At 43.3% G+C, this 27,972-nt stretch overlaps 3 protein-coding genes across 4 annotated transcripts; 1 reads left to right on the forward strand and 2 right to left on the reverse strand.

Moving 5' to 3' along the window:
* Window positions 1-244: 244 nt before the first annotated feature.
* On the reverse strand, window positions 245-7,226 carry pik3ip1 (phosphoinositide-3-kinase interacting protein 1). The gene is made up of 6 exons (XM_035165157.2): window positions 6,947-7,226; window positions 6,629-6,757; window positions 6,003-6,119; window positions 4,259-4,447; window positions 4,024-4,102; window positions 245-1,968 (listed from the first exon to the last, which is right to left on the reverse strand). Exons 1-6 carry the CDS (start codon window positions 7,056-7,058, stop codon window positions 1,725-1,727), a joined length of 870 nt encoding a protein of 289 aa, XP_035021048.1. The 5' UTR covers window positions 7,059-7,226; the 3' UTR covers window positions 245-1,724.
* Window positions 7,227-8,496: 1,270 nt separating this feature from the next.
* si:ch211-225b11.4 (thyroid adenoma-associated protein homolog) lies at window positions 8,497-22,393 on the reverse strand. The gene is made up of 31 exons (XM_035165154.2): window positions 22,215-22,393; window positions 21,943-22,120; window positions 21,773-21,859; window positions 21,036-21,063; window positions 20,806-20,954; window positions 20,591-20,713; window positions 20,380-20,500; window positions 20,038-20,183; window positions 19,869-19,953; window positions 19,657-19,793; window positions 18,686-18,883; window positions 17,886-18,597; window positions 17,435-17,587; window positions 17,211-17,320; window positions 16,959-17,119; window positions 16,710-16,873; window positions 16,464-16,628; window positions 16,232-16,380; window positions 15,488-15,625; window positions 15,284-15,388; window positions 15,010-15,210; window positions 14,773-14,923; window positions 14,079-14,331; window positions 13,586-13,825; window positions 13,257-13,461; window positions 12,776-12,964; window positions 11,697-11,959; window positions 11,437-11,598; window positions 10,906-11,172; window positions 10,615-10,817; window positions 8,497-10,231 (listed from the first exon to the last, which is right to left on the reverse strand). The coding sequence occupies exons 1-31, from the start codon at window positions 22,334-22,336 to the stop codon at window positions 9,984-9,986; spliced, it is 5,613 nt and encodes a 1,870-aa protein (XP_035021045.1). The 5' UTR covers window positions 22,337-22,393; the 3' UTR covers window positions 8,497-9,983.
* A 324-nt stretch (window positions 22,394-22,717) lies between these two features.
* Window positions 22,718-27,794, forward strand: tctn2 (tectonic family member 2). Of its 2 annotated transcripts, none has more exons than XM_035164885.2 (18): window positions 22,718-22,860; window positions 23,010-23,123; window positions 23,668-23,738; window positions 24,164-24,365; window positions 24,458-24,561; window positions 24,660-24,859; window positions 24,958-25,078; window positions 25,184-25,337; window positions 25,430-25,513; window positions 25,602-25,724; window positions 25,836-25,910; window positions 26,030-26,128; window positions 26,243-26,360; window positions 26,438-26,541; window positions 26,676-26,823; window positions 26,954-27,097; window positions 27,211-27,299; window positions 27,466-27,794. In XM_035164885.2, the coding sequence occupies exons 1-18, from the start codon at window positions 22,773-22,775 to the stop codon at window positions 27,579-27,581; spliced, it is 2,154 nt and encodes a 717-aa protein (XP_035020776.2). In that variant the 5' UTR covers window positions 22,718-22,772; the 3' UTR covers window positions 27,582-27,794. The 2 variants fall into 2 exon arrangements, with proteins under 2 accessions (XP_035020776.2, XP_035020777.2); XM_035164886.2 differs by having other exon boundaries at window positions 25,605-25,724.
* Window positions 27,795-27,972: the final 178 nt, after the last annotated feature.

Below are 27,972 nucleotides of genomic sequence, written 5' to 3' on the forward strand. Positions count from 1 at the left end.
CTTTCACCTAAATCTTACAAACCTTTAAGCTGCTTTCTCTGGCAATGACCAAAGTGTATTATTTAAGAGCTGCCAACAGAGGGAGTCGGTGGAAACAAAAGTCCCTACTGTGAGCAAACCTTAGAGTACCAGGAGACTTTCTACAGCCCGAACAGTCCTGATGTGTTATGTTGATCTAGCGGGGTTCATGGGGTCCATCGACCTCTTATTGTTTTAAATATACAGATAACATCACTCCACAATGTGTGTTTGATGTTTTATTTCAGTCTCGGCAGTGAGATTCTGCATCCATACAAATACAAGTACTAAATCCAAACGCTGCATTGTGAGCCATTGCATGTATGAAGAAGAAAAATAACATCAGCCAGCTCACAGACAGTGACCATAATGGAGGAGCAGTAACCAAAGATAAACAGTGATGATGGAGTTCCAGCAATAATCACACAGCAAAGATCATCAGGAGTGATAAAACAACCTGGGGAGTAACAGTGTATCTTGTGCATCAACAAACATACGATGATTTCTGTTTTCAGGCAGGATTGCTCTAAAAATGTTATTTTTACAAACATGCAGGTAAACATGGACATGCATTCATCCTTTCTCAATGAACACCACCGAACTTTGGACTTTTTTCTCTTCTACTCCATCCCTGTCTCTACCCTGAAGCATCAAGTGCATAACTCAAATGTCAGAATCTAATCTAGGCACCAGGCTTCTTCAGAACTTCAACACACACTCACTCATACATACATGCGCACACACACACACACACGTGCACAGTCCTGCTCTGCAAAGACAGTATTTTAGGCTTTTTCCTTGTCTGATTGCGTCTATTCTGCGTTTTTGGCAGTGCTATTTTGTCCTTAGGACTAACTACGGTCTCTCATGCTTCCTGAGAGCACTCTGTTTCCTGTCACTCCTTAACCTGTGGAAGAAAAGGGCAAGTCCTCTTTCATGTCTGCCAATGTCTATGTCATGCTTTATAACACCATTGGCCTGTCAGTCAAGTACAAAAAGAGAAAAAAAACAATAACCAGGGCAAACATAGGCCAATACATTCAGAAGTATCATGCTAAGGCAATTTGAGCTGAAGGCCTTCCCCTGTCTTGCGTGGGCCTGTTTTACCTCATGATCCCTCATCGCGCTCAGACGAGGAGTATTTTTGGATACTTGTCACCAGTGTGTCCCAAAAACAAACCAGTCTTAACACAAATCCGCCAACACAGCCAGTGGGTCAACACATATGGAAATCAACTTCATATTCCCCATGTAACCACGCTTACCACGGAGAGCACAATCTCCATATGGAATAAAAAACCTTATACACCATTAGTAACACTCATCAACGTCCATTGGACTACATATTATCCTCAATATTCATACTGTTGTTTAAGGGGGCAGCCCATGACCTTCTCTTCTTGGCCATCAAATGTATCAAATATGAATATTAAAGACCTTTTCATTAACAACAGATGGACCCTGATGGCTCCTAGTTGTTAAAATAGTGTCCATGGTGTGTTAGCTTCTCTTGAATAAAACCCAAAGGGAAAAGGACACAAAGGACACAGCATTCAGTTTAAAGTCTTTGGAGCAAAGACTGCTCCCTTCCTCCTTTTTTAAGAAGCAGAAGTTACTCAGAGAGGCAGAAAAGGAGAAACTGGGAGATGGGAGTGTTTTGGTCCAAAATTACATATCACAGTCCCGTTTGATGACTGCACTCCTCCTCAGGCTCCAGGGGTAACGGCTTGCTGGCCCATGAGGGGGTCACCGCCCTCCATGCCCTCCATGCCCTCCATGCCCTCCAAACCCTCCAGGACCGGGGTGGTCTCGTGCTCGGCTGTGATCACGATGGTGTTCTCGTCTACCAGCTCACAGGTGGGGTTGGAGAACGCTGCCAGGGGCAGGTTGATCCTCTGCATCTCGCGCTCATACACCCGCTGGTCATGCTGTTTCTTTATGTCGCGACCCCTACACAACAACACACAACAGAGGAAACAGGCTGTGAACAAAACACGTATCATCACATTTTAACTCTCTTTTGGTCTCCACCAAGGAAATGTCCGGCTTGAAAGGTGCTACTACAAGAAAGTAGCTAACTGTGTCTGCTATTTAAAGTTAATGTAGTGTATATCTGAGATTTCCCTCCAGAAACAGCTGAGAGGGGTGAATGAAAGTTGTGGAAAACTAAAACAATTAGCTGAAAGAAGCCAAAACAGTCTGTAGGGCTGAATGGCATTCAAAATTATGAGTTCAATACTAGCAAAGTTGTGCGCCTGTTAATGAAGTAATACTTTATTCTTTCATTATTTCGGAGCTAAACATAAAAGCTGTCATGAAGAAATCAGTGTGAAAATGTATTTGATAGTAGTAAAATAAAAACAGTGATTATAGTGATGCCTTGCGTAGCCTTGTAGCCGATACTATGCACAGCTCTGTTTTGGAGACACCCACGCCAAATATTCATGATAAGGAGCTCCTGATAGCTGTAGTACATGTAGATAACAGAGTCTGTTATAACAAGAGCCTGGTCTGTGACAAAGTCGAGGGACAGATGGTGAAAGGGAACAGGGAGTTATCTGCTCCAAGGCAACACAGTGATGGGAGGCAGCATGAAGCCTTTTCGACTGATCCGGAGCCAACACAGGAAAATGTTCTGTATATCCTTGACCGAAAAGGGTTACAGGTCCATTTCAGCTCAAACTGTTCTTGGTGTTGTTTTAAATCTTTTTCATGTTTCCCACAAAAGTTTTCTCCTTCCTCGTATCCTGATGACTTAACGTTTTACATTATTTAGTTCGTGGCCAGAACCAGAAACTTCCTGGAGCTACAGGACTACAGTTCGCCATTTCCAGTCTCAGTGATGAGTTAAAGGGAGATGAAATCAGGGGGAAAATACTCCAGAGCCTCTGGCTTTTCACGGTTCTACATGTGTAAAAATACACATTATACAGCAGTTGTATATGTAAAAGAGTTGTAAATTTGTAATATTTAATGATGACATGTAAAGGCCTCCATAGTCAATCGTGGAATGTTTTAGTTTTCGTTACCCCTACGTTCACTTTTGGAGGACCCATCCTTAAAAAGGTGTCTTTCCCTTTTTTGCTGTTGTACGAGAGGTACTTGATATTTGAAGATATTCATAGTCCGGCCCTTTTCATCGAATCACAACGATAGACACCACCGGTCACACATGCTCAGATGGAGGGGACGCCTGCAGGGGATTAGGGTTCCCTGCGATATGTTGCCTACACCTACTGGTTGGTTTACAGAGTTCATAGAGTGATTTATATTCAAGGAGGAATATAGTAGTTTAACGACCACTCCTGGCCAGTGGAGGGCGTTTGAATTACCAAGATTATGGTCACGCATGCATCTACAGTATCACATTACTGAGGGTGATGTCACAGGGCTGGGCGCAGGTATGAACCCTATGACATAACATCCTGCTCCTCCTTATTAATAATCTCCATCTAAAAATAGAAAATAAAGACAGGGGCACGGCTAATCAGATCTGACGGCGTATCACAGAACTGTTCGGGCATTTTGTGAAGTGCCAAAAAGGAATCAGAGTCCTCCCCTCTTTTACAACACAGGGCCGTCATTATACGCATTACATGACAGCAGCAATTGTGTGGGGGGGCTTTTCCGTCCAATCCAAGTCTTCCTCCACAATCTCTTCTCTTTCTAAAACGCTCAAAATAGACCGCAGGCATTTCATTTCCTGCCGGTGTTCTGTTGTGGTTGTTGTGCTGAAGGCATTCAAAAATGGCTGCATTACATCCAACTGGAAAAACAGAGAGCATTGTTGTGGGATATGAACGACAGCTGACGCACTAAACTGGCAACTTTCCAGCACATCTCAAAACTACTAACAACACAACATGTGCTGATGGAAACAGAAACACAAGATGTCTGCATGTTCACGATAATGACAACCTTGGAAACGAGATAAATGCTCCACACTGGCTCCTCTGACCCAAACTGATCATGACAAAATAATCTTGGTGGGGTTTAGATACTGACCTCTTGTAGAAGTAGCCAACTGTGATGCCTACTCCAAGGATGATTATAATCGCCATCATGAGTATGCCCAGGACGTAGCCTGGAAAAAAAAAGAACATAAAAGGTTAAAAACTGAACCTACAAGTGCATCACAAGAGATATTTTGACTTAAAACTACAATAAGTCAAACAGCAGGATAGTGTGTACCACAAATAATATCATATATGCTGTCAGAGAAAATATAGCTACAACATACCAGTTGTGCCAAGGTCCTTTTTTTTTTTGGGTGCTGTGTGCACTCGCTGGATGATTCCAATCACTGGCTTCACAGCAGCGACTTCTCCCTGAGAAGCTCCTGACTTGGCCGGCTGAAAGCTCTCTGTGGGGGGGGCGCTTCCTGTCGGGTCGAGGGATTCGGCCTCTGCTGGCTCAATAGAGGCTTGTTCTAAAGACACAATAAAACAATGCTGGTGTTAAATGACTTTTCATCTCTTTCTATAAAATCTGAGCTGCATAGTTGTGCGGTGTATTAGACCAATGTGGGTTACATTGCAAAGCAATTAACTTTATGGCTTTTTATATAATTTCTTATATGAATAAAATGAAGTGTCTTTATTGGTCTGTGATTACATTTGTTGAATTAGACATAAAGGTTGTTTATTTCAAGTCAATTTGTCGATAAAGTGTTAATCAACAGATTTTATCCATATGTTATGACAGATTTTATCCATATCTATAATCAAATCTCACAGATTTCCCTTGAATGCCAACTGGAGCACATTAAAATAATATAAAGTATGAATACAAACAGTTCAACCCTCAAACATTATTAGATAACAGTGGAAGTTTTCATTCACCTACTTAATGTGATTTATCTTTATCTGCCCTTTTCTTTGGTGATATATTACTGTTGTGTGTGTGGTGACACTTAATATAATCAGAAAACAGTAAACCTTGTCTCATTTGACTTTAATAGAGATGCATCATGTTGACCTTGTGGTTTCCAATTACTGTGGGTTCAATGCCATTAGTACTGACACAGAAACCTCCTCAGACGCAGGACGAGCACCCTGACGCTGCTCTCAGTAAGTTGTTGGGACATTAATCAGTTAGTAGAGTATCTGCGCTCGAATTGCTTCTATCATATGTGCCGCACACATACAGGCTCTGTACGCTCGCCTCTCTCAGAAGACAGCAGGGCTCAGCTGCAGATGTCTCACGTCTGCTCTTTAACTGTTTTGTTTTTTCTTTTTCCATTTCCTTCCTACAGGTTGTTGTTTACCAGCTCGGCTGCAGTTTAACTGCACGGAGTCATAAATTCAAACAGCCAGTTAGCTGCTGTCGCCATGGGAAGACTTTTCGTCTCCGCCAATGAGCTCCGTTTCAGGGCGTGGTCAGCGTCTGTCTAGAAAGTGAACATTCTGACATGTGACTGCAGGGCTTTGTTGTTGTGAGACTTGGGAAACAAAGAGGAAACAAGGAGCAAAGTGTGCAAGGCTTCTCCTATAAGCTTAAAACGGACCAACTGACCTACTGCAGACTAATACTCTCAACTGGGAAAAGGAAAATGTCAGTAATCCAACTCTTTATTGATGAATTGCACATGGTTCATTTGTGGGAAAAAGACAACAGGAAACTTTGTTTAAAGTTTTTTGGGCCCATCAAAGATCCAAACTTGGCTGCATCCTCTCTCAGAATCGAGGGCTCTATTTTCTGTCGAGCAATTAGGACATTTGCATAGCTACAAAAATGTCACCTCATTATTTTTCCAGAGCGTAGCCCACTTTTTAAAAAACAATGAGAGCTCTACAGGGAAGGAAAGGAAGCTGCCAGCAGCGTCGAGAGAATGCTGTCTAAAAAAAAACTTCCAGAGCATTCTGGGAGTTTTGTTGTTTTGGAACATGCATATTTATCTTAACCCAGTTTGACTTTCGCAGCTGAAGTTTCTCTACGACTGTGACAAATGAAAATGAATACTGTTACGTGCAGTGTTGACCAACCTTTGCATGTCTCAATTGCACAGGACTGTCTCTGGATTGTCCCGTCTGGGCTCACGATGTAGCACCAGGGCCTCGGAGAGGAGTCTGGGTTTCTGCAGTAATTGTGATCTCCAACACCTACAGGAGGGACGATAAACAAAAAGAAACAACATGTCTGTCTGTCACTGATGCCTCGTGGAAACACTGCAGGCCTGTCTCCGTCTGCCTGTCTGTCTGTCCCTGCTGTTTGTGGAGTAAACCACTGGATTCATTAATCATTAACACTACTTCATCACACCACAATGAACAGGCGGCCATGAGCACAAAGACAGGAAACAGCAGCTGCTCTATAAAAGGGGCTGTTATTAATACCTGTAAACACACAAATCAGTGGTGCGGTATCAGCAGTGTGTGCTGTAAAAATCATCCGTCTGTGTCAACGTGCATTATTACAAACGACCCCCTCAAATGTGTTTGGAGTTTCTCTTCATCAACCTCAGGGACATTTAAAAATTTAAATCCCCCATTTCCTGTTTTCACCGCGATGCCAAAAGAACAGAGAAAACAATCACAATTTTACCCTTCATTATCTCATAAGATATTCAGTGACCCGAACTTTAAAGAAAAAGAGAGCAGAAGTATTTTACCTGTGAGTGAATCCGAATGGACCTGAACATCATAGTCTCTGTCAGTGCTGGTCCAGTTGAGACAGGTCAGACCTGAGGAGGAGCTCAGCTGCTCTCCTCTGTACTCCACACCATTGGATCTGATGCATTCTGACAACAACAGCAACAAAATATCATGTGGCCACATAACACATGAACAGGAGGTATTGTGCAATCAGAAGAAAAAAAAAAGTCAATAATAGAAATTCCAAAATGTTGTTGTGATGCATGTAATTTGAAGTAAACAGCAGAACTTGTGTATTTATGAGGAATCAAATGCATACAAATTTATGATTTTACCTTTTATGTCTCCATTTGAGGCACTGCTCTCCACCATCCACGCGCTGAGGAAAACAACGTGCAGAGGCAGGAGCACTCTGCGGAGCTGGCGAGCTGAACCGACCGACACCATGCTGCGTCAAGGAGCTCCCTCTCTGTCAGAACCGAAGAGTGAAATGAAAAGAAAACGCACAGGGGCTGAGCAAAATGGCTGAAGAGCCTGTGCTGAATGGGCTTCAGACACACTGCTCCTCTCCTCTGGAGTCACAGCCCTTGTTTTTGCCAGAGCAGCTCAGCTTTCTTCATAAACAGCCTCAGTGGGAGGAGGAGCTGCTGCTGCACAGACCTCAAGGTCCTAAAGACTCACCAGGTTCACACACACCCACACAAACGCCCTCGCACACACAAACGCCCTCGCACACCCTCACTCACTCACACACACACACACACACACACACACACACACACACACACACACACACACACACACACACACACACACACACACACACACACACACACACACACACACAGGATAGAACATCAGCTGAAAAACAACCCTGCAGCCTTCAGAACAGTCAAAACAAAAATAAAAGTATTATCATTCCCATTTTTGTTTAAGATTAAAAAAGGTAATTTCCTCTATGATTCATCCTCTTAACTTTTCATTACTTTTCCTTATCCCTGAACATTTCCAAACTTATCCCATGTTTTCTGGTTTTCTGTAAATATCCCTGCTCTCTGCTTTCATTTTCACTTATAAACACACCGAGTCGTTACTTTTTTCGTTTATGATCCCCTGCGTTATCTGGCTCCAAGTGCTTGGTGCTTTGGTCCAAACCCCTTTTTTCTTCCTGTTTCCCAGGCTTCCATGAGGCCTGATCTGTGCTGGTGGTGGTGGTCTGATGTGGGCTCTGCAGAGGCTGGTAAAGGTCAGCAGAGAGTTGACAGGGAGCTGTACGCTGAAAGCAGTGAGGCCCTGTGTCATTGTGGGCTGATGGGTAAAGAGGGCAGCCTGTGACTCACACAGTTTTCAGGGAATTACCAGAGCAACCATGCAGCATTGGTCTGGTACTCTCCACCACACTCTGCTTATTCAGGGCTACAGGGGGCTGGAGCCTCTCCCAGCATGCACTGGCTGAAATCATAGGTCACTACACCATTAAAGGGTGAACACATTTGGGACGGAGCAAACCAATTACTGTGAGAACTCAGATTTCATATTTTTTTCCTTTCCTGGCAGAAATAGACTTCTATAACTACTACCTGATTTAATAGCACATGATTCAGTGAAGATGTCTCTTGTGTGACTCCATGAATCTAAACTTTGATAATTTGACAAACTTTTTTAAAAATGTTTATACTATACTATTATATATGTAGCCAAACTCAGCTGCAGTTGAGTGAAGAAGCTGAAGAACGGAGTTTATCAGGTATAGTTTAGCCGACCACATATGGGACATACCTGACGACAATATTCACATTTTCACAATAGTTAAATTCCTGTAAACTTATCTGGGAATTTCCACATTTGCAAAGGCTTTGAAAAATAAAACAACCTACAACAGCACTGATGAAATAGCAATAGTGAATTATATTGTTAAACATTCTTTAGAAAAATCAAAATGCACAGTTGAACAAATACAATCATGATTTTTACTGTGATTCTATTTGTAGAATAAAAAAGTTTTGACCATGTTAGTTACGAAGTGTGTAAAATTACTTTTTTGTGCCCAACGCGGTGCACGTCTGTATGAATGTGTGCACACACACAATTGTGTGAAATTATAGTTTATGCTTAAGTAAAATTATTTGATTCAAGATTTGTCCAAAAATATTGATGTACGTCACTTTTTTTTCTATAATTTTCAATATTGGACACTTATTTTAACTTCTTCTTGTTTGTCATGTTCTTGACAGGATCCACCTGTCGCTTCACCTGAGGCACATGTTCATCTCACAGAGCCCTGCACACCGGGTGTTCATTCTGCCATGAATCATCAATAAGCTTCATGTCATAACTGTTGCATAACTCATAAGAACAATGCTTCATGCATACACAGTGGAAACATTAGCTGAAATAGATCCACCTTATGTTCACATTGAGGAATGTGAAACAGTAAAAATACAGATACTGTTGGTTTACTGTTGTTTGGAAACAATTCTGAGGATTTAATTATCTGATGAAACCATAAAGTTACATTGTGAGGATACAATAATAAAAACGTCCATGTATGTTTAGTTAATTATCTAATATGATCAACCGTAGTATGTATAATCTCTGCCATGTTTGTCCAACACCTAGAGCCTCCCATGTCAAACACAAGCAGTGGGCTATCTGCTGATGTCAGACTGCTCTAGTGTGTGGTGTGTTGCGGAGCAACCGCCTGCTCTCTATCAGACCCAGTCAATCATCCTCAGCCCTCATGTGGTTGGAAAGTGGACACTTATCCAGGCAGAAGGCCTCTAATGGAGCATTAACGCGTCCACTTTATTCCCCTGCTGGGCACCGAGCAGCCAATATCTCCAGATGCTGTTGCATTACATCACTGCGTCAGACTGAGCCTGGCTCCTGCTGCTGAGACATGGCAAACAACTCACAACAACAGAGGACAGGAGCCCTGCTCTGGGAGTAAGAATGAGCAAGTGTGTGGGGTGATGGAGATCATAAAGACAGAGCCAGGCTGTAATTCGACATAAAAAACTTTATTCTCAAAATGAATAAAGCTGCAGAAAATGTAATATTTTAAACTCATTGAAGAAAAACCACACCTCCTGAGGTTATGAGGAAAAACTGTCACATGGCACATTACACCCATTGGTTCCCTTTATCTGTGTAGGTGATATGATGATGGAAACAAGTAGCTTCAGCCCCTGAGCTCTTACATAACTCAGTTAGCCTCCCAAGTACCAGTGTACTGCAGCATCAGCAACTGCAGCACTCATTCAAGACTGCAGCTGCACATGTAGCTGTCATGAGGTACAGTAATTGTATCCAGGGCCACACCGGCCAAAAGACTTCGCTCGTCGAGTGCACGAAAACAGCTCCTCCCCTCTGTCACAGTGGCCGCTCTCCAGCCAGAGCAGCTGTTAGAGCAGAGGGAAAGTGGACACCGTTCTGACCGAGCAGACTCAAAACTTGCTGTAAACTCGTACGCAGGGACGAAGGATCACACAGGCGTCGTGCACCATCACATGTTTCCAACAGTCGGAGGAGGAAGGCGGCCCTGGTGAACAGGCTACACAGGGTGCTGTGAAACCAGTGGTCCATGAGGAGAGACAGCCAGGCCGGGGTCAATATCTCCGCTGCAGAGAGAATAAACAATCACATTGTAACACAGGAAATATTCAACATTTTACTTATGCATACTTCATTGATGTTATGAACCTCTGTCAGATCTCTCTTTCCTGCCCTTTGTGTGTGAGTGTGTCTGTGAAAGGGTGTGTTAGTGCTTAAACAGGTCTCTGGATTGGAACATTGCTCAACAGAGGACTTTTAAACTGCAGCTGACATGAACCTCTCTGTCCTCCTTCCCACATCCCAACAAAGGACCCAGCCTTCATTCAGTATTAAATGTAAACTGTGAATAGAGATAAATTACCTTTCAAATGATTTACGCTTGTTAATGGTTTAAGAGGAACATACAGTAACATGTTCTCACAGTCACACTGACATGCTGATGCAGTACCTGGCTGGAGCTCTTTGCACACTGCAAGGCTGTCAGAGACCTGTTCAACACTCTGCTCTACCCAGGCACTCAGGCTCTGTGCCAAAGCAGAGGATTCAGAGTGTTTAACAGCCACCTGCAGCAGGTGAGGCAGCACATGTGCTGACATCACAGAGGGTTCAGCAAACACGTTGGCCTGATCCTGCTCATACAAACTGAAACACCTGAATAAGAGAGGGAGAACAGTTAAACAGGACCCAGTCAATATCGCTGTTTGTTATAGTGTATTGATGCAGCAAGGCGGCGACGTACCCCTTCTCTGAAGCCTCTGTCAGCACACGTCTGAGGTCAGACTGAGGCAGGTGACACAGCAGCACCTCCAGTGTGCCGGGAGCATCAGAGCAATCCTCCAGCAGCAGCTCCAGCAGGAGCGGCACGGCCTGGTTCACCTGCATAACGTACACTCTCCGCTGGCTCTCTCCCCTTCTCACATGGTGCAGCATGGAGGTAAAACAAGCTGCTTTTAATCTCACCTGCTGGTCTTGGTCCTGCAGCAAGTAAAGGCCTGTGTTGATCAACCTAAACCACAAAGAGACAACACTTTGAATTTCTGTTCCATCAGAGTCTAGCACTTGATAATAATTATATAATACATTTTATTTACATAGATTTTCTAAAAATACTTAAAATATAAAATACACACTGTAATCACATATTAAACTAGAATGGCACCCGTTATGTTACTAAATTTTAATTCACTATACCCAGATTATTATTTGGATCTAGGTGGAGGTAAATATAAAATACAAATCATAATCAAAAACCATTTGACTTTAGTTATACCTAATCATGAGAGTACTGTGTTTTTTCAGGCTGTGGCTCATCAGGGAAACTCCAGCCACGCACAGAGCTTCAGCACACGCCATCCTGAGCACCTCAGGGGCGTCTGGGCACCGGTGGCATTCCAAGATGCCACACCAGCGCTGGAGCGTGGATATCTGTAGACTAATGTGGACAAGAGCAGGGAAAATAATGTCAGAGCTGCAGGGAGGAGTGTTCCTGTTTGTGACAGTGTAATGAAGTAATAAAAGACGTGTGGTAACCTGGAGCCTGAGCGCTGGGGAAGCAGCAGACTCGCTGCACACAGAGCCTGGGACAGAAACTCTGGACCACCTCGCTGCTCCTCCAGGTCCCCGAGCAACAAATCCACACACTCGGACAGATCTGGCTCCTGAAGAGAGGCCGACTGAGGAAGATGTTGAGGTAAAGAAGACTCTGCTCCAGCAGCCATCACTGCCACCAGGGCGGTGAGGTAGGTCCTGCGGTACTCCACGCTGTGACTCAACAATGCCTCCCTCAGGTTTGACTGGTGATACAGAGCACTGACAAATGACCCGCGTGCTTTTACATACCAAAACATACCATCTGACTGGATATCAGCAACAACACGGGTACCACAATGGACTATTTCATTTATCACTAAGATTTTGATGTTGATTATATATGTTCAATTATCTGAACTTTCTTTTATTGTTGTCTTTTCTATTATTTATTACTTTGGTATGCATTAGTCTCTAGACCTGAATGTTTTTAATTCATCTTTGTGAATCACCTGTAACGCACTTTGAATTAAATTTGAATTAATTGAAAGGTGCTTTATAGATGAAGTTTGATTGATTGATCGTTTTTCATTAGTTCAGTTCCAATAACCCAAATACCATGTTAAAATGTATATCTGCCCAAGTATATTGTATTTTCTATCATATGTTTAAATCAAAACAGAACCTGTTTTTCTTGTTAAAATGATAATCTCTCTTATCATGCACTACTTAAAGATTACAGTGTACAGTGTGTGTCCCCAAAAGTACTAACAACTAAAATAAATTGAACTAGATACATAAAGACATGTGCTCTAGTCAAACTAAATGACGTAATAAAGGTAAACAAGTGATGTTAAATAAATAGCCAGGCCACATAATTAGCAGTCCCTATCTTATAAAAGTTTACACTCTTATTTATGTAAGAGAGACACAGATCTCCAATCAGATTTCAGCCTCCCACTGCATCAGATTTGAGTCTTTCTCTGCTTCCTCATATTGTGCTCTCTAGGGACTTTGTTATTCTGAAAGCTGTTAAACAGTTTTTCTTTATGCCGAAGTCTCTGGAAGATATCATGGCTCACCTGCAACACCCTCTGCATCACCTCTTTCAAACTGGTCTGCTGCGAACCCTGCCCATCCGCCACCCACGTAACCAGAGAGAGCTTCAGATCAGGGCTCGCTGCAGGGAAGCTGTTCCAGATTTGGCACGCCCACTTCAGATCCGCACATAGAAAGTGGATGGCTCGCTGATGGAAGGACGACAGACCAACCTGTGGAGATGATGTAGATAAACCATTATCTCAACTGTTGACAAAGACTGTATTCCTGAGCTCCTGTGGTGTATCAGTTACATATTTGATAGAAGCACCGTGGGTTCAAATTCCTTTGCTGACAGTACCACCACAGCTGTAGCTATGCCAACAAACAGTGGGTTTAGACAGTCAGTGCTCAGCCTTTAGAAAGAACAATGGGCAGTAAAATACATTATGTAAAGCATCACATCATCTCTCCTTTACATATTTTAATCACAGGTCTGTTATCATATGTGACTGTAAAACACACCTGAAGCCCAGTTTGGGGTGTTTGGAGGTCGTGCATGAGAATGTCACGGATCTTTGACAGGAAGGTCTCACAGCAGAATCTTCTGAGCGAGTCTGCCACTCCGAGGTAGACCGCTCTCACTAGGGGGCAGCGTTGGGCTTCAGTCACCAGCCACAGCGACTCATCTACTTTACTCAGCACCTCGGACAGAGCGGGAGGAGGAGCACTGAGAACAGAAACACAGCAAGACATCAAAGTCTGAGCGTGGGTGATGGATGAATGAATGAACAGGATTTTAAAAGTCTCAGAGTGTGATGAGTGAATGAATGAGCAGCTCCTTTAAGTCTCACCTGTCTGCAGAGATCAGAGCTCTCTCTAGAACAGCTTTGATCTGCAGCAGCTGTCCGTGGAGCCGGTTGTGACAGCAGCGCTCCTGAGGCCCGGGCAGTTGAGCTGCCAGTTTGACGAGGATGTTCATGTACTCCGAGGGGGGAGTCATGGCAACCAAAGCCTTAGAAGCCATGACTCTCACACTGTAAATTGGGCTGGCAGCCAGCTGGAGCAGAGGAGGCAGGAAGTCCGACAAAGTTCTGAAAAGACGGAAAAGCAGAGATTTCTTCAACTAATCATCTTCAGTCACAAGATGAAGACAAAACACATGTTAATGTTAATTCTACTGAACTGAGAGCTGGTTTCTTTGCTCAGTTCCTCCTTCACTGGTAAAGTTATTGAGAACACTGGTCTCACATTGACTGGAGAAAAACCCACACAGGAGGGAAACCATGACTTTAAAGTATAGTAGTTGACCTGATCAAACTATAGTGATAAATGAACAGTAATCACTCTGTTGAATCTTGCACTCCAGGCTGGAGTTGAGCGAGCAGCGTGAGCACAGGGTAGAGCGAGGGTTGGAGGTGAAGCTTGGCTTCATTGGGCTGAGTCTGCAGGTCTTGTGCTGCCCCCCTCAGCTCGCCGAGGAGGAAGGGCTGGAGAGCGGGGTAGTGGAGGAAGAAGGCGGCGGGGGACATGCAGTGCTGGGTAGGGCCGCTTTCTTCACTGCTTGGCCTCTGGCCGAGCATTCGCGAGCACAGAGAACCTGGAAACAGGATTTTAAATTACTGAAGTGTTAATTGGCACCGAACAATGCAGATCAATAGATTTTAAAAAAGACAGAAACTATTTCAAAAATCAGCAAATTGTTTAAAGCAACACTGTTACTGACCAACAGCGCCCTCTGCAGCCACACATGGCTATTTTGAGGTTAAAAAGTTGCAGTGTTTTTCAAAAATGAGTAAAAATAAACTGAACATGTGAATAAATAATAATTCATTATTTAGTTTTAGATCAGTCAGATAAACCATGGAATTATAATCAGTTAATTTAGATTTGTAAATAAATGCCATTTTAGTGACTTAACAACTAAACAAATCATCCCGAATATACTAGACAGATTGATCAATGAGCCCTAATCCTACTGCAACCCTTCAAATTGCAAATTCAGACTCAGAGTAAAGCTCTTTAATGTGTTGTTCCTTACTGTAGAGTTGCAGCGCAGCATTCCTCATGGCCCAGCACGCAGAGCTGAGCAGAGTGAGTGACACGATGGCTACAGGTGGAGCAAACTGAAGCACAGCTACTCCCAGACCTGAGCCACGCACCAGCGCCTGCAGCGTGTGAACCGCACACACCTGTAAGAGAAAGAGGACGATAATGGGACCGTGTCTGGTTATGAAGACCAATTCCCTCAATCTTACTATTCACTGTGTCTCCAAACCTGTGGCAGGTCCAGAGTTTGGTCCCAGTTTTGCGGCAGAGGCGTTTTGGCCGTCTCCAGCAAGGTCTGCATGCTGTGGGCTAACAGTGGCCTTGCTTTACTGGCCTCCTCTGCAGATACAACACACAGGATGAGCATAGGCAACCCTGCAGCCCGCCGAGTCACCGACGTAGAGCGAGGACACTGCACGACCTGCAATCCCTGTCAAGAGAGAATAATCCAGCATCTCCATTTATCAATGAAACGAGTCATATGAGTCTGTATCTGTACTCACTTGTCTCAACATGTGGGCTGGAATATCTCTGAGCTCTGGGTCACTGCTGCTCAACAGAGAGGCACAGAACTTAGTGAAGCCAATACAGCATCCCTCTACTGCCCCCTGGTGGCAAGAAATGTGTGTTTTTAAAAAAACAAAAGGAACATAACAATTGAGGATATTCAAAATACACCTCTAAGTAAGTAGATTCATAAAACTTACCCAGTGACGGCATTTGAGAAGAATATTCTTGAAAACTTTCGATGCTCTGATCAGATCTTCTTTCTCTAGAAGGTGTTTGCTGGGTTTGAACTCGGTGAGAAGTTTATCCACCAGAAAACCTAAAAAGATTCCTATTTCCTGATAAATATAATAAAATTAAATTTAGACAAAATGCACCAGCCGCAAATATGCTCAATTAAAAAACCAAGTTGTGGCATATATCTACTAGTTTTATAAATCTCTGTCTGTGGAACGCATATCTTGAAATCCGTTCATCTCATCAGCTTCAAACTTGACATGCTAACTGTTGAGAGTCCATGGAAGTGCACTGTTCAATTTGGTGCTATTTGGACATGCGATATGTTCAATATTGATAATATCAGTTGGCCAGTGCTCTGTAGCAGTGGTGGCTGGGACTCATCAACCTAAGTGATGTTGTCGTTCACATCAACAACCCTTTCACAACAACTGATTCTCCAGTTCTGTGTCCTGCGTACTGAGTTGAGTTCACTGAACTTGGAATAAACAGTTGAACAGCTCTTTGTGCAGCAGCGGCTTCAGGGTTCTGTGGACTTAGTCCTCCACTCTGTCTTTACTTTCTGTGGCTCAATGCAGGTAACTTTTACAGTTTCAGGCAGAAACCAGCATTACCACAGGTCAAGCCAACAGGCAGGTTTAGAACAGGCACTGCACTAGTCTTCCCAAATGTTTAAATATTAAATTATGCATCTGGTTCTGTTTTACCTTGAGTGAGACCCAGCAGCAGGTGAGAACGAGGCTGTGCTCTACAGACAGCAGGACACACTCCTCTTCATCCACTTGGCCTCCTTCGGATGTTTGGGCTATCAACGAGCTGATGGCGTTTCCCATTTCACAAAAAGAAGGTGGGGCATCTGAGACAAAAGGGAGTGATTAGCGTCAAATGTGATGCACTTCATCCAGAAATCACTGTTGTTTCTCCAGGTTGCTCCATTACCGTTTTCAGTGGTACAAGCCTCCTGGTCTCCGTACAGAACGCCCAGCAGCAGCAGGGAGATGTTCTCCAGCAGAACCAGCAGCTCAGCTGTCAGACTGCGGTCGAGTGTGTCATGGACGCTGCTGCCTGCCTCAACCAAACACCTCTGTAGGGCACTAACAACACCTGTGGAAAGTAATCCATGAGAAATTGACATCAAGTAACATCCTTTATATAAACGTCAGTGTTGTATATCTTATGTCTCACCATGTATGGGCTTAGTTCTGGCAGCAAGAATCATATCAGCCTTAGCTGTCAGATAGTGCTCCTCCAGCTCCTTCACCAGGAACCTCATCATGCAGGAGGAGTCACTTCCACTGCTGACACTAAAGTCGCCGTTCAGTCTGCCATCTTCAGGCTGCTGCTGTGATCTACAGGCAGAACAACTGATCACTGCTGATCCTGTGCATTGAAAGCAGACATCATTACGCATGTGCTGTAGGAGGCAGGGCTTACTTCAGAAGGAGGAGCTTCATCGTCAGCGCTCCCATCTGACTCTCCTGCACCCGAGGACTGCACAGGAGCTGTTTGGTTCGAATGAGCAGCACTGTGGCGATATCGTCTGGAAAACTGGGCGGGAAAAATCTCAACAGTAACGCAGCTGAGAGCTCCCGGATCTGGAAGAGAAAAGAAATCCATCATCTATGTTCTTTGATTTTCTATTTTGGCAATGTCAAAGAAATACGAGGCGAGTTAAAGGAGCTCTACCTCATTGGTAGAATCTTCTAAACAGCTGATAAGCACCAGCTGCTTGGTCCTGCTGAAGAAATCCCACTGTCCTCTTTGTCTGGCATTTTCAATAAGAGACCCAATGTTTGCTGTAATGATTTGAATAAGTGAAGTAGTAAAATTAGAAATATGACAGAAGCTTGGCATGGAAACCACATTTTAGTGTTTAATATTTCTTCCAGTGACTGGTTTGCTAAACCTACCTGGAGGTTGTCCCTTCTTTTTGTCTGGGCTCCAGGTGTCTGTGCAGGTTTCCAGCACCACAGACAGCAACAGCAGCACAGTCTTCTTCCTCTGATAACTGTGTCCTGGTGCCAGATAACTGTACGGAAGTTGACCCAGCCATTCCACAAACCCTACATGACACACAAAAAAGATTTTGATGAACAGAAATTAGACAAAAGATTGAGCGGGAAACATGTAACATCACAAACAAAGCAACAAAGGCAAATAATCTAAACAATATATGTCACTTTAATCAAGTCTTTTTCCACAAAATAGTGGATACTTCCTGTGGGTAACTATTTTGTATCAGAATGAGAATACACAAACTTGAAAAACTCAGTGCAGACATAGAGTTTAAAGTTTTCAGGAGTTTATAGTAAATCAGTATTTCATTAAGGATGAAAAACACTCAGCTATCAATGGTCTCACCTATTCCCTGCTCCAGTATATCCTCTGAGTGGGTGGCCTCTTCTTTCTTCTTGCCCTTTTGTCCTCTAACACGTGCTAAGCAGCTGTCTCTGATACGAACCACAAACCTCTTGACTCCAGCCTGAAAATGCTGGCGAAACGGCGAAGACTCACAGTTCAGGTTCTGAGGAATAAACATCCTCATTAGCGACATCTCCTCTGTGGTTGGAGTCTCTTTGGTCTTTGGGCTGCAGCACAGGAGGTTCAGAGCAGCGAGACGGACTTTGTCTTCTGCAGATCCTAGAGCCAGCCGGAGGGTTTCCAGGGTTGAGCTGCCCTGCAGAGCCCAGGGAGAACCTCCAGTCGAGGCTCGGTAGGAGCTCATGACGCAGGCCCAGGCGTGGAGGTGGCCGGGGGCGAACGGGTCCAGAGCGGCCAGCAGATGATCCACAGCAGAGGGGAAGACTTGAAAGGTGGAGGGGAGTAAGTGCGACGAGCTGTTGTTCTGTAGAAGAGGCACATCAGAAGTCATCGCCTCGTGAAGGATGGGCCGCCAACGCCTCGCCCACTGATCTGCCAGATAAAGCTCGGAGCGTGATTCAGAGCCATCACACAGCTCCCGTCTCTGCTGCTGGATCAGACACTTGTAAAGCTCCGATCCACACGGTGAGAGGTGATTGGCTGACAGGCACTTCAGGAGATGATTGGGTATTGCAGCATATTGATCCAGCACCTGATTAATTAAAGAAACAGGCAAAGTCATGACGATCCTCTCCTGACCTTATAACATCATCAACACTGGAATACCACTCGACCCTCACCGTGTCAGTACCCAGATATGGCAGCAGGGCACAAAGGCGATGATATTTGGCTTTTGTTTCCCAAGGCAGTTCAATTATTCGCTGAAGTAAAGTAGAATAAAGAATCTTCTTTGTGTCACAGAAGTGTTCACAGTCCTTCTCGTAGACGTCCAGCAGCAGACAGAAGGCACCGCGGACGAATTCAGACACGCCTTCCACCTGCCGACGAAAAGTAACAGATATCTTATACGTCTTCGAATTAATTAAGCAGCTAATATGAGGTCCACTCTGTGGCATTACCAATATCTGGATCCTTGGCAGATCCTTTCAGAGTATGGCTGTTAATGTAGGTGGTACTGAATATGTCTTAATGATAGAAAAGAGCAAAACTACACACAAGGAATGAATATTATACTTCTTTTGAGAGTAAAATGTTTACTATTTTATCTAACATTGCATTGTGATTATTTAGTCATGGTATGTGTTTGGGTCCTAGACTGTATATAAAGATGGAGGACACTTCTCCACTTCCTCCTACTATCCAGAAAGTAGGCCCAAATATCCCGTATACAAAAGCGGAGTAGCGATTGGGGACGCGTTCCACCAATCATGAGTCTCAGCTGTCAATCATGATGTTTCACTCTGTTTTTATATAATCAAATAACTAATTAAAACTAAACTACTAAATTTGAACACTTGGATAAATAGAAACTACCTCAAATGACAGAAACCATCTTTGGATATTTTTGGGGGCGGCGGCAACTGAGGCACTTTGGCTTCACTTTTGGTGACCTGTCATGTCGTCCATCTTTATATACAGTCTATGGTTCCGATTAGAACGATGTCAAGCAACAACTCTCAGCATACTGTATAGAATACCCTGCAGTATTCGGTCGTCCACTCAGTTTACAAAGTCAAATAATCTCCTTGTACATACTTGTATTCTTACGTTTTTTGAATTGCAATAATATAATGATGTTAACTCGACTCACTGGGCTTTCTGCATTGGTCCAGATGGTGTGAACCAGCTGTTGCTGCAGTCTGCTGTTGTCCGGCAGAAGGGAGACACCCGTCATCCTCCAGATCTCAGACAGACATTCTTTAACCCTCTTCAGCCACAGTGCCAAAACTGCAACAACATGTCAGATATGCAGGTTGACATCAGCAGTTAAGCACGTGAATATGAGACCTGGACATTACTCACCTTCGAAGGCAAAGTGGTGACAATCCAGCTTCTCCTCACACAAAGTGTAGACCAGAGGAAACAAACCATTCAGCAGTAAACACATCTGGGGGGAAAAGGAAGTGATGGGCTTAAAGGAAGAAGAACTAAAGTGAAACGTGTTTTTGATGTGAGCTTCAGGTAGATTTACTTCTGTGGCATCCACGCGTGAACTGAGCAAGATGTGAGGTCGACAGCAGGTCAGGAGGCCCCTGCTCACAGCCAGCCTCGCCACTGCCTCATTTCCTGTCAGGGTGCACTGTATCTGGAGAGCGCCAACAGTCAGCAGCCAGGGCTCTGAGTAGCAACAGGAATAACAGCTCATCTGTCAGGAAACTGTTCACACTCTTGAATTTGTAGCTTATAGCTTTTTTGAGTATTTGATACAACGGAGAAAGAAATGGGATGAAAAAGACTAAATCTATTTACATTTTGCCACATGGAGATTTGACGAGCTCAAGGTATTAGTCCAGCAGTGTTGTTGGTCACCTACCTGAGGCAGAGACCTGCAGCAGACTCCAGGCAGCAGCTCCCCCAGCTCTGCTCTCTGGTGCTGTGTTGATCAGCATGGCCACAGCAGAGCCGGCCAAAAGACGAATGTCCCTGTTGCAGCACTGCAAGACACCACACTGGCTGATGAGATGAAAACAAAGGCAATAACTCAACTGATACGTGTTCTTTGAGATTGTCAGTTAATAAGAAACCTGTCCAAGCATAATGTCCACGAGCGCCTGCAGGATCGTCTGCACCGCTGAGCTGCTGTGTGTCTTCTCCCACACTAGAGGAGCCAGCTCACTGGACAGCAGCTGGAATATCTGCAGGCACAACTGCAGAGATCACAGTTCTCAGGTCAGTAACAGAGATCACACAGAAAGTCTTAAATGAATGTGAGGGAGGAAGGACACTGCTCTGCATGTACCTTCACAGCAGTGTAACACAGCGGTCCATCTCTCAGGGACTCTTGTAGCAATACAACAGGAAATAACTCGGACACTTTGTTCAGCAAGGACAGATACGACTCTCGCCAAACCTCACGACCAACACTGCTGTCCTCCAGGAACATGCAGGCTGAAAAACAGATTGATAAAAAACGTATATATGAAATGAGTCCCGTACTGTAATAATGCATCATGTTTTACCAGCACTTACCTCTCTGTAAATCCTCAATGGACATTATCTGAAACAAAGACGAGTTCAAAGTTATCTGCAGTGTCTTTTTGCAAATATGATATCATATAAATAATAATATATGATTATAATTAAAGTGATCTACACAGATGTTTGATGAAAGATGGACAAACTTCTAACTGGTGTTATTATAAAATTATTTACTCGATGAGCCTCACTTGTACATTAATATTTATGTTTTCGTCTGTTTGTTTGTTAGCAGGATAACGCAAAACATACTCAACCAGTCTCCACAAACTTTTGTGAAGGGGTGGGGTGTGACCCAAGGAAGAACCCATTCAATTTGGCTGTGGATTTTCAATTTCTTTAACATTGTGACATATTTATGAGAGGGTGCAATTTGGTGCAGATAAAATCCAAATAAAAATCCAAATGATTTTATAAGGGACTGCTGGGCCTTGGTGGAGGTATACACTTTGAACGGTCAAACCAAAAAACTTGATGTACAATCAAGTACAAATATGCTGAATACCCCTCGCCTCACCCACCTCTTCCAAACATGAAAGAGAACCTGTGGCAGCCTTCAGTTGTCATAAAAACCCAAAAGGTGTTTAGTTTGTCCAGTCTGGGTTACTGTACAAGTAGCCCATCATTCTATATTCAATTTCTGCAAACGAATCCCTTTCACCTAAATCTTTTATACAATTAAAAGGTATCAAAATGTATACAAATTCCCTGACAACGACTGATCTCTGTACCTGGTCAGTGTGGACTATGGAGAGCAAACAGTGGCGAGTTTCTCTAAACACCAGTTGGTGGTCCACCTTGGCCAGATGTTGCAGCATCTGCAAAGCAAACATGCGGTTTGAGTGACCTCCCCACCTCATAATGAGACTTGCACAGTGAAGAAGCCCAGAGAGGGACTGACCTGGTCCACTTTGCGACAGGCTGAGGAGATGTTGGCCGTCTGCAGCTGCATGGAGAGGAGCAGTTTGACCAGGAGCAGGAGGTGGCTCTCCTCTAAACCCCCGAGCTGAGCCTCCGGGGCTCTGAGCAGCTGAGCAGCCTCCTCCAAACAGCGCTCCTTGCATCTCTTCACACCGCTCCTGTTCATGAAGGCACCGTTATCCATCACCACACACACAGAGCAGAGAGAGAGTCACTGTAAGTTGTCACACACCCTGATGTCTATTCACCCACCTGGAGGATTGAGACAGTTTGTCAGTGAAGAGCCTGAGTGTGTGACGGACATGTTCGGGAGTTCGATCCCCGCTGATCACACACTCCTGCAGACTTTGCATCAGATCTTCACACGACAACATTGTTGAATAAAACTTCAGATGCTGTCAGACACGTTCATACTGCTGCTGGTCACGTGACCACATGACTCTTACTCGGTGGTCACTGTGGAATCATAGCGACACGCTGCCACCTAGAGGCCGGAGTGTGCAGGTTTAACATGGATCAGAAAAACAGATCATATATAATATAAAACATTTGTTCAAGACTTGATGAACCAAAATAAAAAAAAGAACTAACATAAGTAAAACAACAAAATTAAACAAAAAAAATCAGCATTTGATTAAAAGCTGGGTTTGAAAAATGAAATGACCCTAATTGCTGATCTGATATGATGACATTTCTACCATCCAGACCAGATGAGGTCGCTGTGGTTCATTTGAGACTAATTTTGTAAAAGACTGAGGTGCGTTGCCAGGACACAGTTTACAAACATGGCGACTCTCTGAAGGGAAGCAAATGGCTAACGTGCTGCGTGTGTCCACCTCCCATCAGCTCTTATGTGTTTTCATGCTCTTCACCTTGGCTCACACTCGAAATGTCGTCGGTAAGTCACTGGTACATGTTCGCACATTCTTCCGGTTGTACTTTAAAGATGCTTCCTTAGCTAGGAAGCAGCTAACCTTTTCAAGTTGGGGCAGTAATGGTCGTTTTGAATCAACTGTACAGCTTCGGCTAACAAATGATGTTCAACAGTTTTCCAGCCTTCATATCTCACCGCTTCTGGCCCAGTGGTCTCTGCTCTGCTGCTCGGGAACTCGTCGGACATGTCCCTGAGTGTGAGGACAGTGTCTCCGTCCAACACCACAGGTACCAGCCAGAGGAGACTCTGCCTCCGTAGCAGCTTATTTGACCAGAATATGATCACATTTAATATAACACATTACTTGAAATTACCCAAATTCATAGTAACTCCCTATTTGACTTGGACTACTAACTAGCAGCCTTTATTTAGTCTTAGCTTTATGGACAGATGGATTTAACATTTGAACATAAGGACTTTCCATCCTTTAAAAGTAGATAGGGGTATTTATGGTCCTTAAAATAGAATTTACAAAACCTTGTTTTTGTTCTTCTCTTCTCTTCTCTCCCGTTAATCCTCTCCTGATCCCTCAGATTGACCTGAAGACCACTTGTTTACTCGTATTTTTTTGGATAGATGTGCAAATTTTTATTAGGAGGAAAATGGGAATTACTGTTCAGATTGATCTATCTAGTTATTACGAATTGAAATGAGTGGTGTTTTGTTGCTCGGATAAACCCTAGGGTCACAAACAGAGGCAGCCACGTGTCTACCTTGTGATTCTGCAGTCTGTGGTCATGTTGGACAGATTTGGTTTGTTTTCTTTCACAGGAAGCATCGGTCCTCCATCATGTGCGGCTGAGGTAACGCAGTGGGTGCTCACCAGAGAGCAGGTGGGAAAGGTGAGAATCAAACCTTACACCACACACTAATTTAATCATATTTACCAATGATGTTTAAATACGGCACTTAAACAGGGTTTATAGTATTAATACACACCGCAATTCATTTACCAGAGCGGATATTATGGTGTGACTCCATCCATCCATCCATTATCATTACCACATATCCCTTGAGGGTAGCAAAGGGAGCTGGAGCCAATCCCAGATGACATTTGGCAAGAAGCGGGATACACTCCAGCGTATCACAGGGCCAAAATCATTCACTCTTAAATTCACACATTTCATTTAGAGTTTTCGATTAATCTAACCCCATTCTTCACATCTCTGGACTGTGGGAGGAAGTTGAAGTACCCAGAGAATAACCACACAGACACGGGGAGAATATGCAAACAATATTCCTAATGTTTCTTTATTTCTTGCCCCAGACTGCGGTACGAGTTCAGCTGAGTTTGGAAAGAAGTCTGCATTTGTGTGGTGAGAATGAGACGGACCCAGACTGCTGCTCTAATCCACTGTGTGTGCTGGAGACGCTTCAGGTTTCTGCTTGTGTGGGCGACACACCTCAGGCATCACTGCTGATCCAGGCCAAGATACATGCACTGCTGGTTCCTGCTAATGCTGGACCAGGTCATTTTAAATGAAAGAATTTCTATTCATTATGGGATGTAAGCACTTAGAGAGGGTTACATTTCTAATAACTATAAATCTCCTGTCCACAGCTGATAACAAAACAAGCATTCCAAACCAGGTGTACCAACCACTGGGCCCTTGTCCCTGTGATCTCACATTCAGAGCATGTGATGTACGCTGCTGCTGTGACAAGGTATTTGTTGCTGTAGTCTTTCGACAACACTTCACTTTGGCAGATGTAATTCTTTCTCCATTGATTACCAATGATTGATATGTTTTTCATTCTATCAGGACTGCTCCAAAGAAGATTTGACACTGTTTGCATCCCACTGTCTCGCTGGTCCCTTTGGTGGACAAGTCTCTCCTCCTCCAGATTATCAGTGCTCTGTGCAGTCTGCTGAAAACTCCCCAGATTGGTTTCCATTTTTGTGTGTCCATTCACCACCTAAAAACAACCCTTTCCTTGGGCTCTTTTACCAAGGAAATGTAGTGTGAGTTATTAATGTGAATCTAAATATATGTTTTTTAGTGTCCTTTATTAATGTTTGTTTCACGTTATTATTTATCTTTTGCTGTTTTTCTTGTCTAGTAAATCCGAGCCTGGTCCAACCTTCCAAAGGCCCGTGTTGTCAGCCCCAGTGTCAGTTAATGTTTATGTTGAAGGAAGTCCCATTTTATCATTAAATGATCAATATTTAACTATTCCCCAGGTTAGTTGTGTGTATGTTGTTTACACCATAATACAGTACAGTGTTTTTAGATTATATTTTTTATTCTATGTAGCAACTAACATTTTGTCTATTCGTCTTTCGCAGAAGTTGTTCGGCCAGTGTGTAAATAATGCACCTGTGGCATTTTTGAAGAATTTCAAAGTCGAGTGTGTAACTCGACTGCGCACCTGTCCAACTGAACCTCCTTTACAGACACTACCAGGGGATTTCAGGATTGAAGTGAAGAATGGCGAAGGGGGTATATGTTTTATCTGCTAAACATGTTTTGGTACATCCTGAACATCTTTGAATCTGTGTGTTTTTAAAATGCTGTTTATTTTGTCCTTCAAGGTGACGTTATAGTGGAGGTAACTGATGAAGTGGCCACCGACCCGAGTCAGAGTATTTTAAGCACAAATGGTGCAGCGACTTCGGGTATGTGGATAACAACATATCATTACTACAATCAACAACTTTAATTGTCCATTAATTTGAATGTTAATGTGTTAACATGTCTCTCAAGCAGAAAGCCTGTGGTGTGAGAATGTGACCTTAGCACTAGATTATCAATTCTACTGGAAAGAAAATAGCATCACAAATATCACACTCATACGCACTGTTGGGACCGTCCCTTTGAATGGTAGTGGTAAGTGTACACATACTGTATCTCGCCCATGATTTGACTTATCACCAGGTGCAAGTTCAGAGATATGTCAAATGGAGTTTGGACTAACATTTGCATTTGTCCTCTGAACAGTGGTGTTAACTACAAGGTACTCTGCTATGTTTCTCAATGGGGACTTCATGAGTGAGCCCAATTCAGGGAACCCAGGTGAGAGCGACATAAACCCCCTAATCCACAGAGCGGTTGTGATAGTAGTGAACTGTTTAGTAGAAAATAGTGCACACTGTGACAACTGTAGTGAGTAACGCTGACATTTTCATTGACAGGTTACCAGGTGGGAAGGCCTGTTATTGGTGGAATCATGGACATTTTCGACAACAATACAGGGTCAATACAGAGGACGTCAATCAATCTTTGGAAATCAGGTAAAAAGTGATGTTGATTACTGGCTCACTGCAAGCGTATAACAGTTAATTATCCATTTTTAAATAAAAGCAACTTGATTTAAAGACACTGCCATTTTCTGATCCAACTGACAGTGGGGGATGGACACTGTTTCAACATTGAGAAGAAACCAGTTCTATTTGGGGAGAATTCTACATCCGGATGTTTGCTGCCAGTCAGCCGACAGAATCTGACTCAGTGTGATCTCTTGAGGTCAGTAGCTCATGTTTGATTGATGTCTATGTCTGAATTTGCCCTGAGATAAAATGTAAGTTTTTTTTTTCCTTTAGAGAGACAGTTGCTTCTCTCCAAGCTGCTCTGACTACAGCCACATATGTAGCAAGGACTGGAAACCCAGATCCACTAACTGGGACAGACTGGATCAACATAAGCTGTAAGTGAATGTTGTATAGAAACAATTAATTCAAATCAACCTTTGATACATTTTTATTTTAACTTGTAAAGCACATTCAACAAATGATATCTTTTCGGTTTAGCTAAATTTGACATGTAACATCTAAATTCCAGTTGTGATGCTGAACTCAAGCACAACCATAGAAGACGCCACAAGTTCCTGCTATGGGATTCAATCCCACCAGCATATCCATGTCTGGAGTCTTATCGATGGCACGATAGAGGGCAGACCTCAGAGGGAAATCCGCGCTTTGCAAGTCAGGTGTGTCAGGTGGATCACCGCAATGAAAAATAAATTGTATTCACAGTCAGTATAAGTCACCAAATGTCCTGAGTCCAATGAAAAATGTCATTGTAAACCAACATGTGTATCTTATTTTGATCATTTGTAGCTACAGCATGTCCACCTGGTCTCTGGATTGTGGAGGCGGTGACATCTCTCCATGCCTGGACCCTCAGGAAACTTGGTTACTCCCCATCACGTCCTCCGTCACCTTTACAGACATCCCTGTCAACACAGAACCACCAAAAACCAGGTGCTTCCCGAAACACTGAGACTCCCCTTATAAGGAGAGACGTTTAATTATTATTTTTTGTATCGGCTGCCTGACTGATCCTAACTGAGAGCATTTTGACTTCCCTCTCCTAGGTTTCAGATCAACTTCACAGAGTATGATTGTAACAGGAATGATGTGTGTTGGCCTGAGCTTGCCTTTCCACTCACCAGGTATTACACAGGTAGGAATCTGTCTAATTTTGTATTTTATTGTTTACTTTAGTAAATAATAAACTGCTAGAATTTTTTTTAAATACTGTGAATAAGTACAACGTGCAAAAAACACAAAGTAGGAAAATGGATACTGATTGTACCACCTCTGATTTGTTTTACCTTTCTCCTCCCCAGGTGAGCCATATTCTCAGTCACTGGCTAAGGGCCTTATCTTGGTTTTCTTCTTCATCGCCGCCTCGATTCTTGGGAATCCATGGAGACAAATCCGACAGGCATGGAACGCTCTCTGAAAGAGAAAAATGTAGAGGAAGAAAAATATTTGGCGGAATAACAAGAGAATGTCCAGCTAAACTATAGTATCTATTTTAAGGTCAATAAAATGTAATTTCACCTTTTTTCCCCATTAGATATTGTTAATTATAATACAGGTTTTATATGTTTGTGGGAATGTAAATAGTTGTATTGCTACACTATTTTGTAATAAAATATTTTTCTATTATTTATTTCAGGCTCAATCACAATATTTGTTTCCATCATATTTTTGAGGACAACCTTGTCAGACATGGTTTGAAAGGTGGTTAGAACTTCTAATCTGATTCAGTCCCACCCATCAGTTAGTTTCCTGCCTCAGGGTTCAACTGTGAGTCATTGTTTATTCAGGTTGTAGACGCTCCACGGGGG

The sequence above is a fragment of the Hippoglossus stenolepis genome, chromosome 9, assembly GCF_022539355.2.
Source record: "Hippoglossus stenolepis isolate QCI-W04-F060 chromosome 9, HSTE1.2, whole genome shotgun sequence".
Taxonomy (NCBI): Eukaryota; Metazoa; Chordata; class Actinopteri; order Pleuronectiformes; family Pleuronectidae; genus Hippoglossus; species Hippoglossus stenolepis.

What these genes read in the sequence shown, in the direction of transcription:
- si:ch211-225b11.4 (XM_035165154.2), bottom strand. Translation starts at nt 22,336, where the DNA reads ATGTTGTCGTGTGAAGATCTGATGCAAAGTCTGCAGGAGTGTGTGATC. An exon ending in TGCTGCGCTGCAACTCTACA is followed by an intron (nt 14,332 to 14,772) that starts GTAAGGAACAAC and finishes TCCTGTTTCCAG; the next exon opens with GTTCTCTGTGCTCGCGAATG. An exon ending in TGATGCAGAGGGTGTTGCAG is followed by an intron (nt 11,960 to 12,775) that starts GTGAGCCATGAT and finishes CTGTATCACCAG; the next exon opens with TCAAACCTGAGGGAGGCATT.
- tctn2 (XM_035164885.2), top strand. Translation starts at nt 22,773, where the DNA reads ATGGCTAACGTGCTGCGTGTGTCCACCTCCCATCAGCTCTTATGTGTT. An exon ending in TCACACTCGAAATGTCGTCG is followed by an intron (nt 22,861 to 23,009) that starts GTAAGTCACTGG and finishes GATGTTCAACAG; the next exon opens with TTTTCCAGCCTTCATATCTC. An exon ending in AATATTTAACTATTCCCCAG is followed by an intron (nt 25,079 to 25,183) that starts GTTAGTTGTGTG and finishes CGTCTTTCGCAG; the next exon opens with AAGTTGTTCGGCCAGTGTGT.
- pik3ip1 (XM_035165157.2), bottom strand. Translation starts at nt 7,058, where the DNA reads ATGGTGTCGGTCGGTTCAGCTCGCCAGCTCCGCAGAGTGCTCCTGCCT. An exon ending in CTCAAATGGAGACATAAAAG is followed by an intron (nt 6,758 to 6,946) that starts GTAAAATCATAA and finishes TGTTGTTGTCAG; the next exon opens with AATGCATCAGATCCAATGGT. An exon ending in TGCAATTGAGACATGCAAAG is followed by an intron (nt 4,448 to 6,002) that starts GTTGGTCAACAC and finishes TTGTGTCTTTAG; the next exon opens with AACAAGCCTCTATTGAGCCA.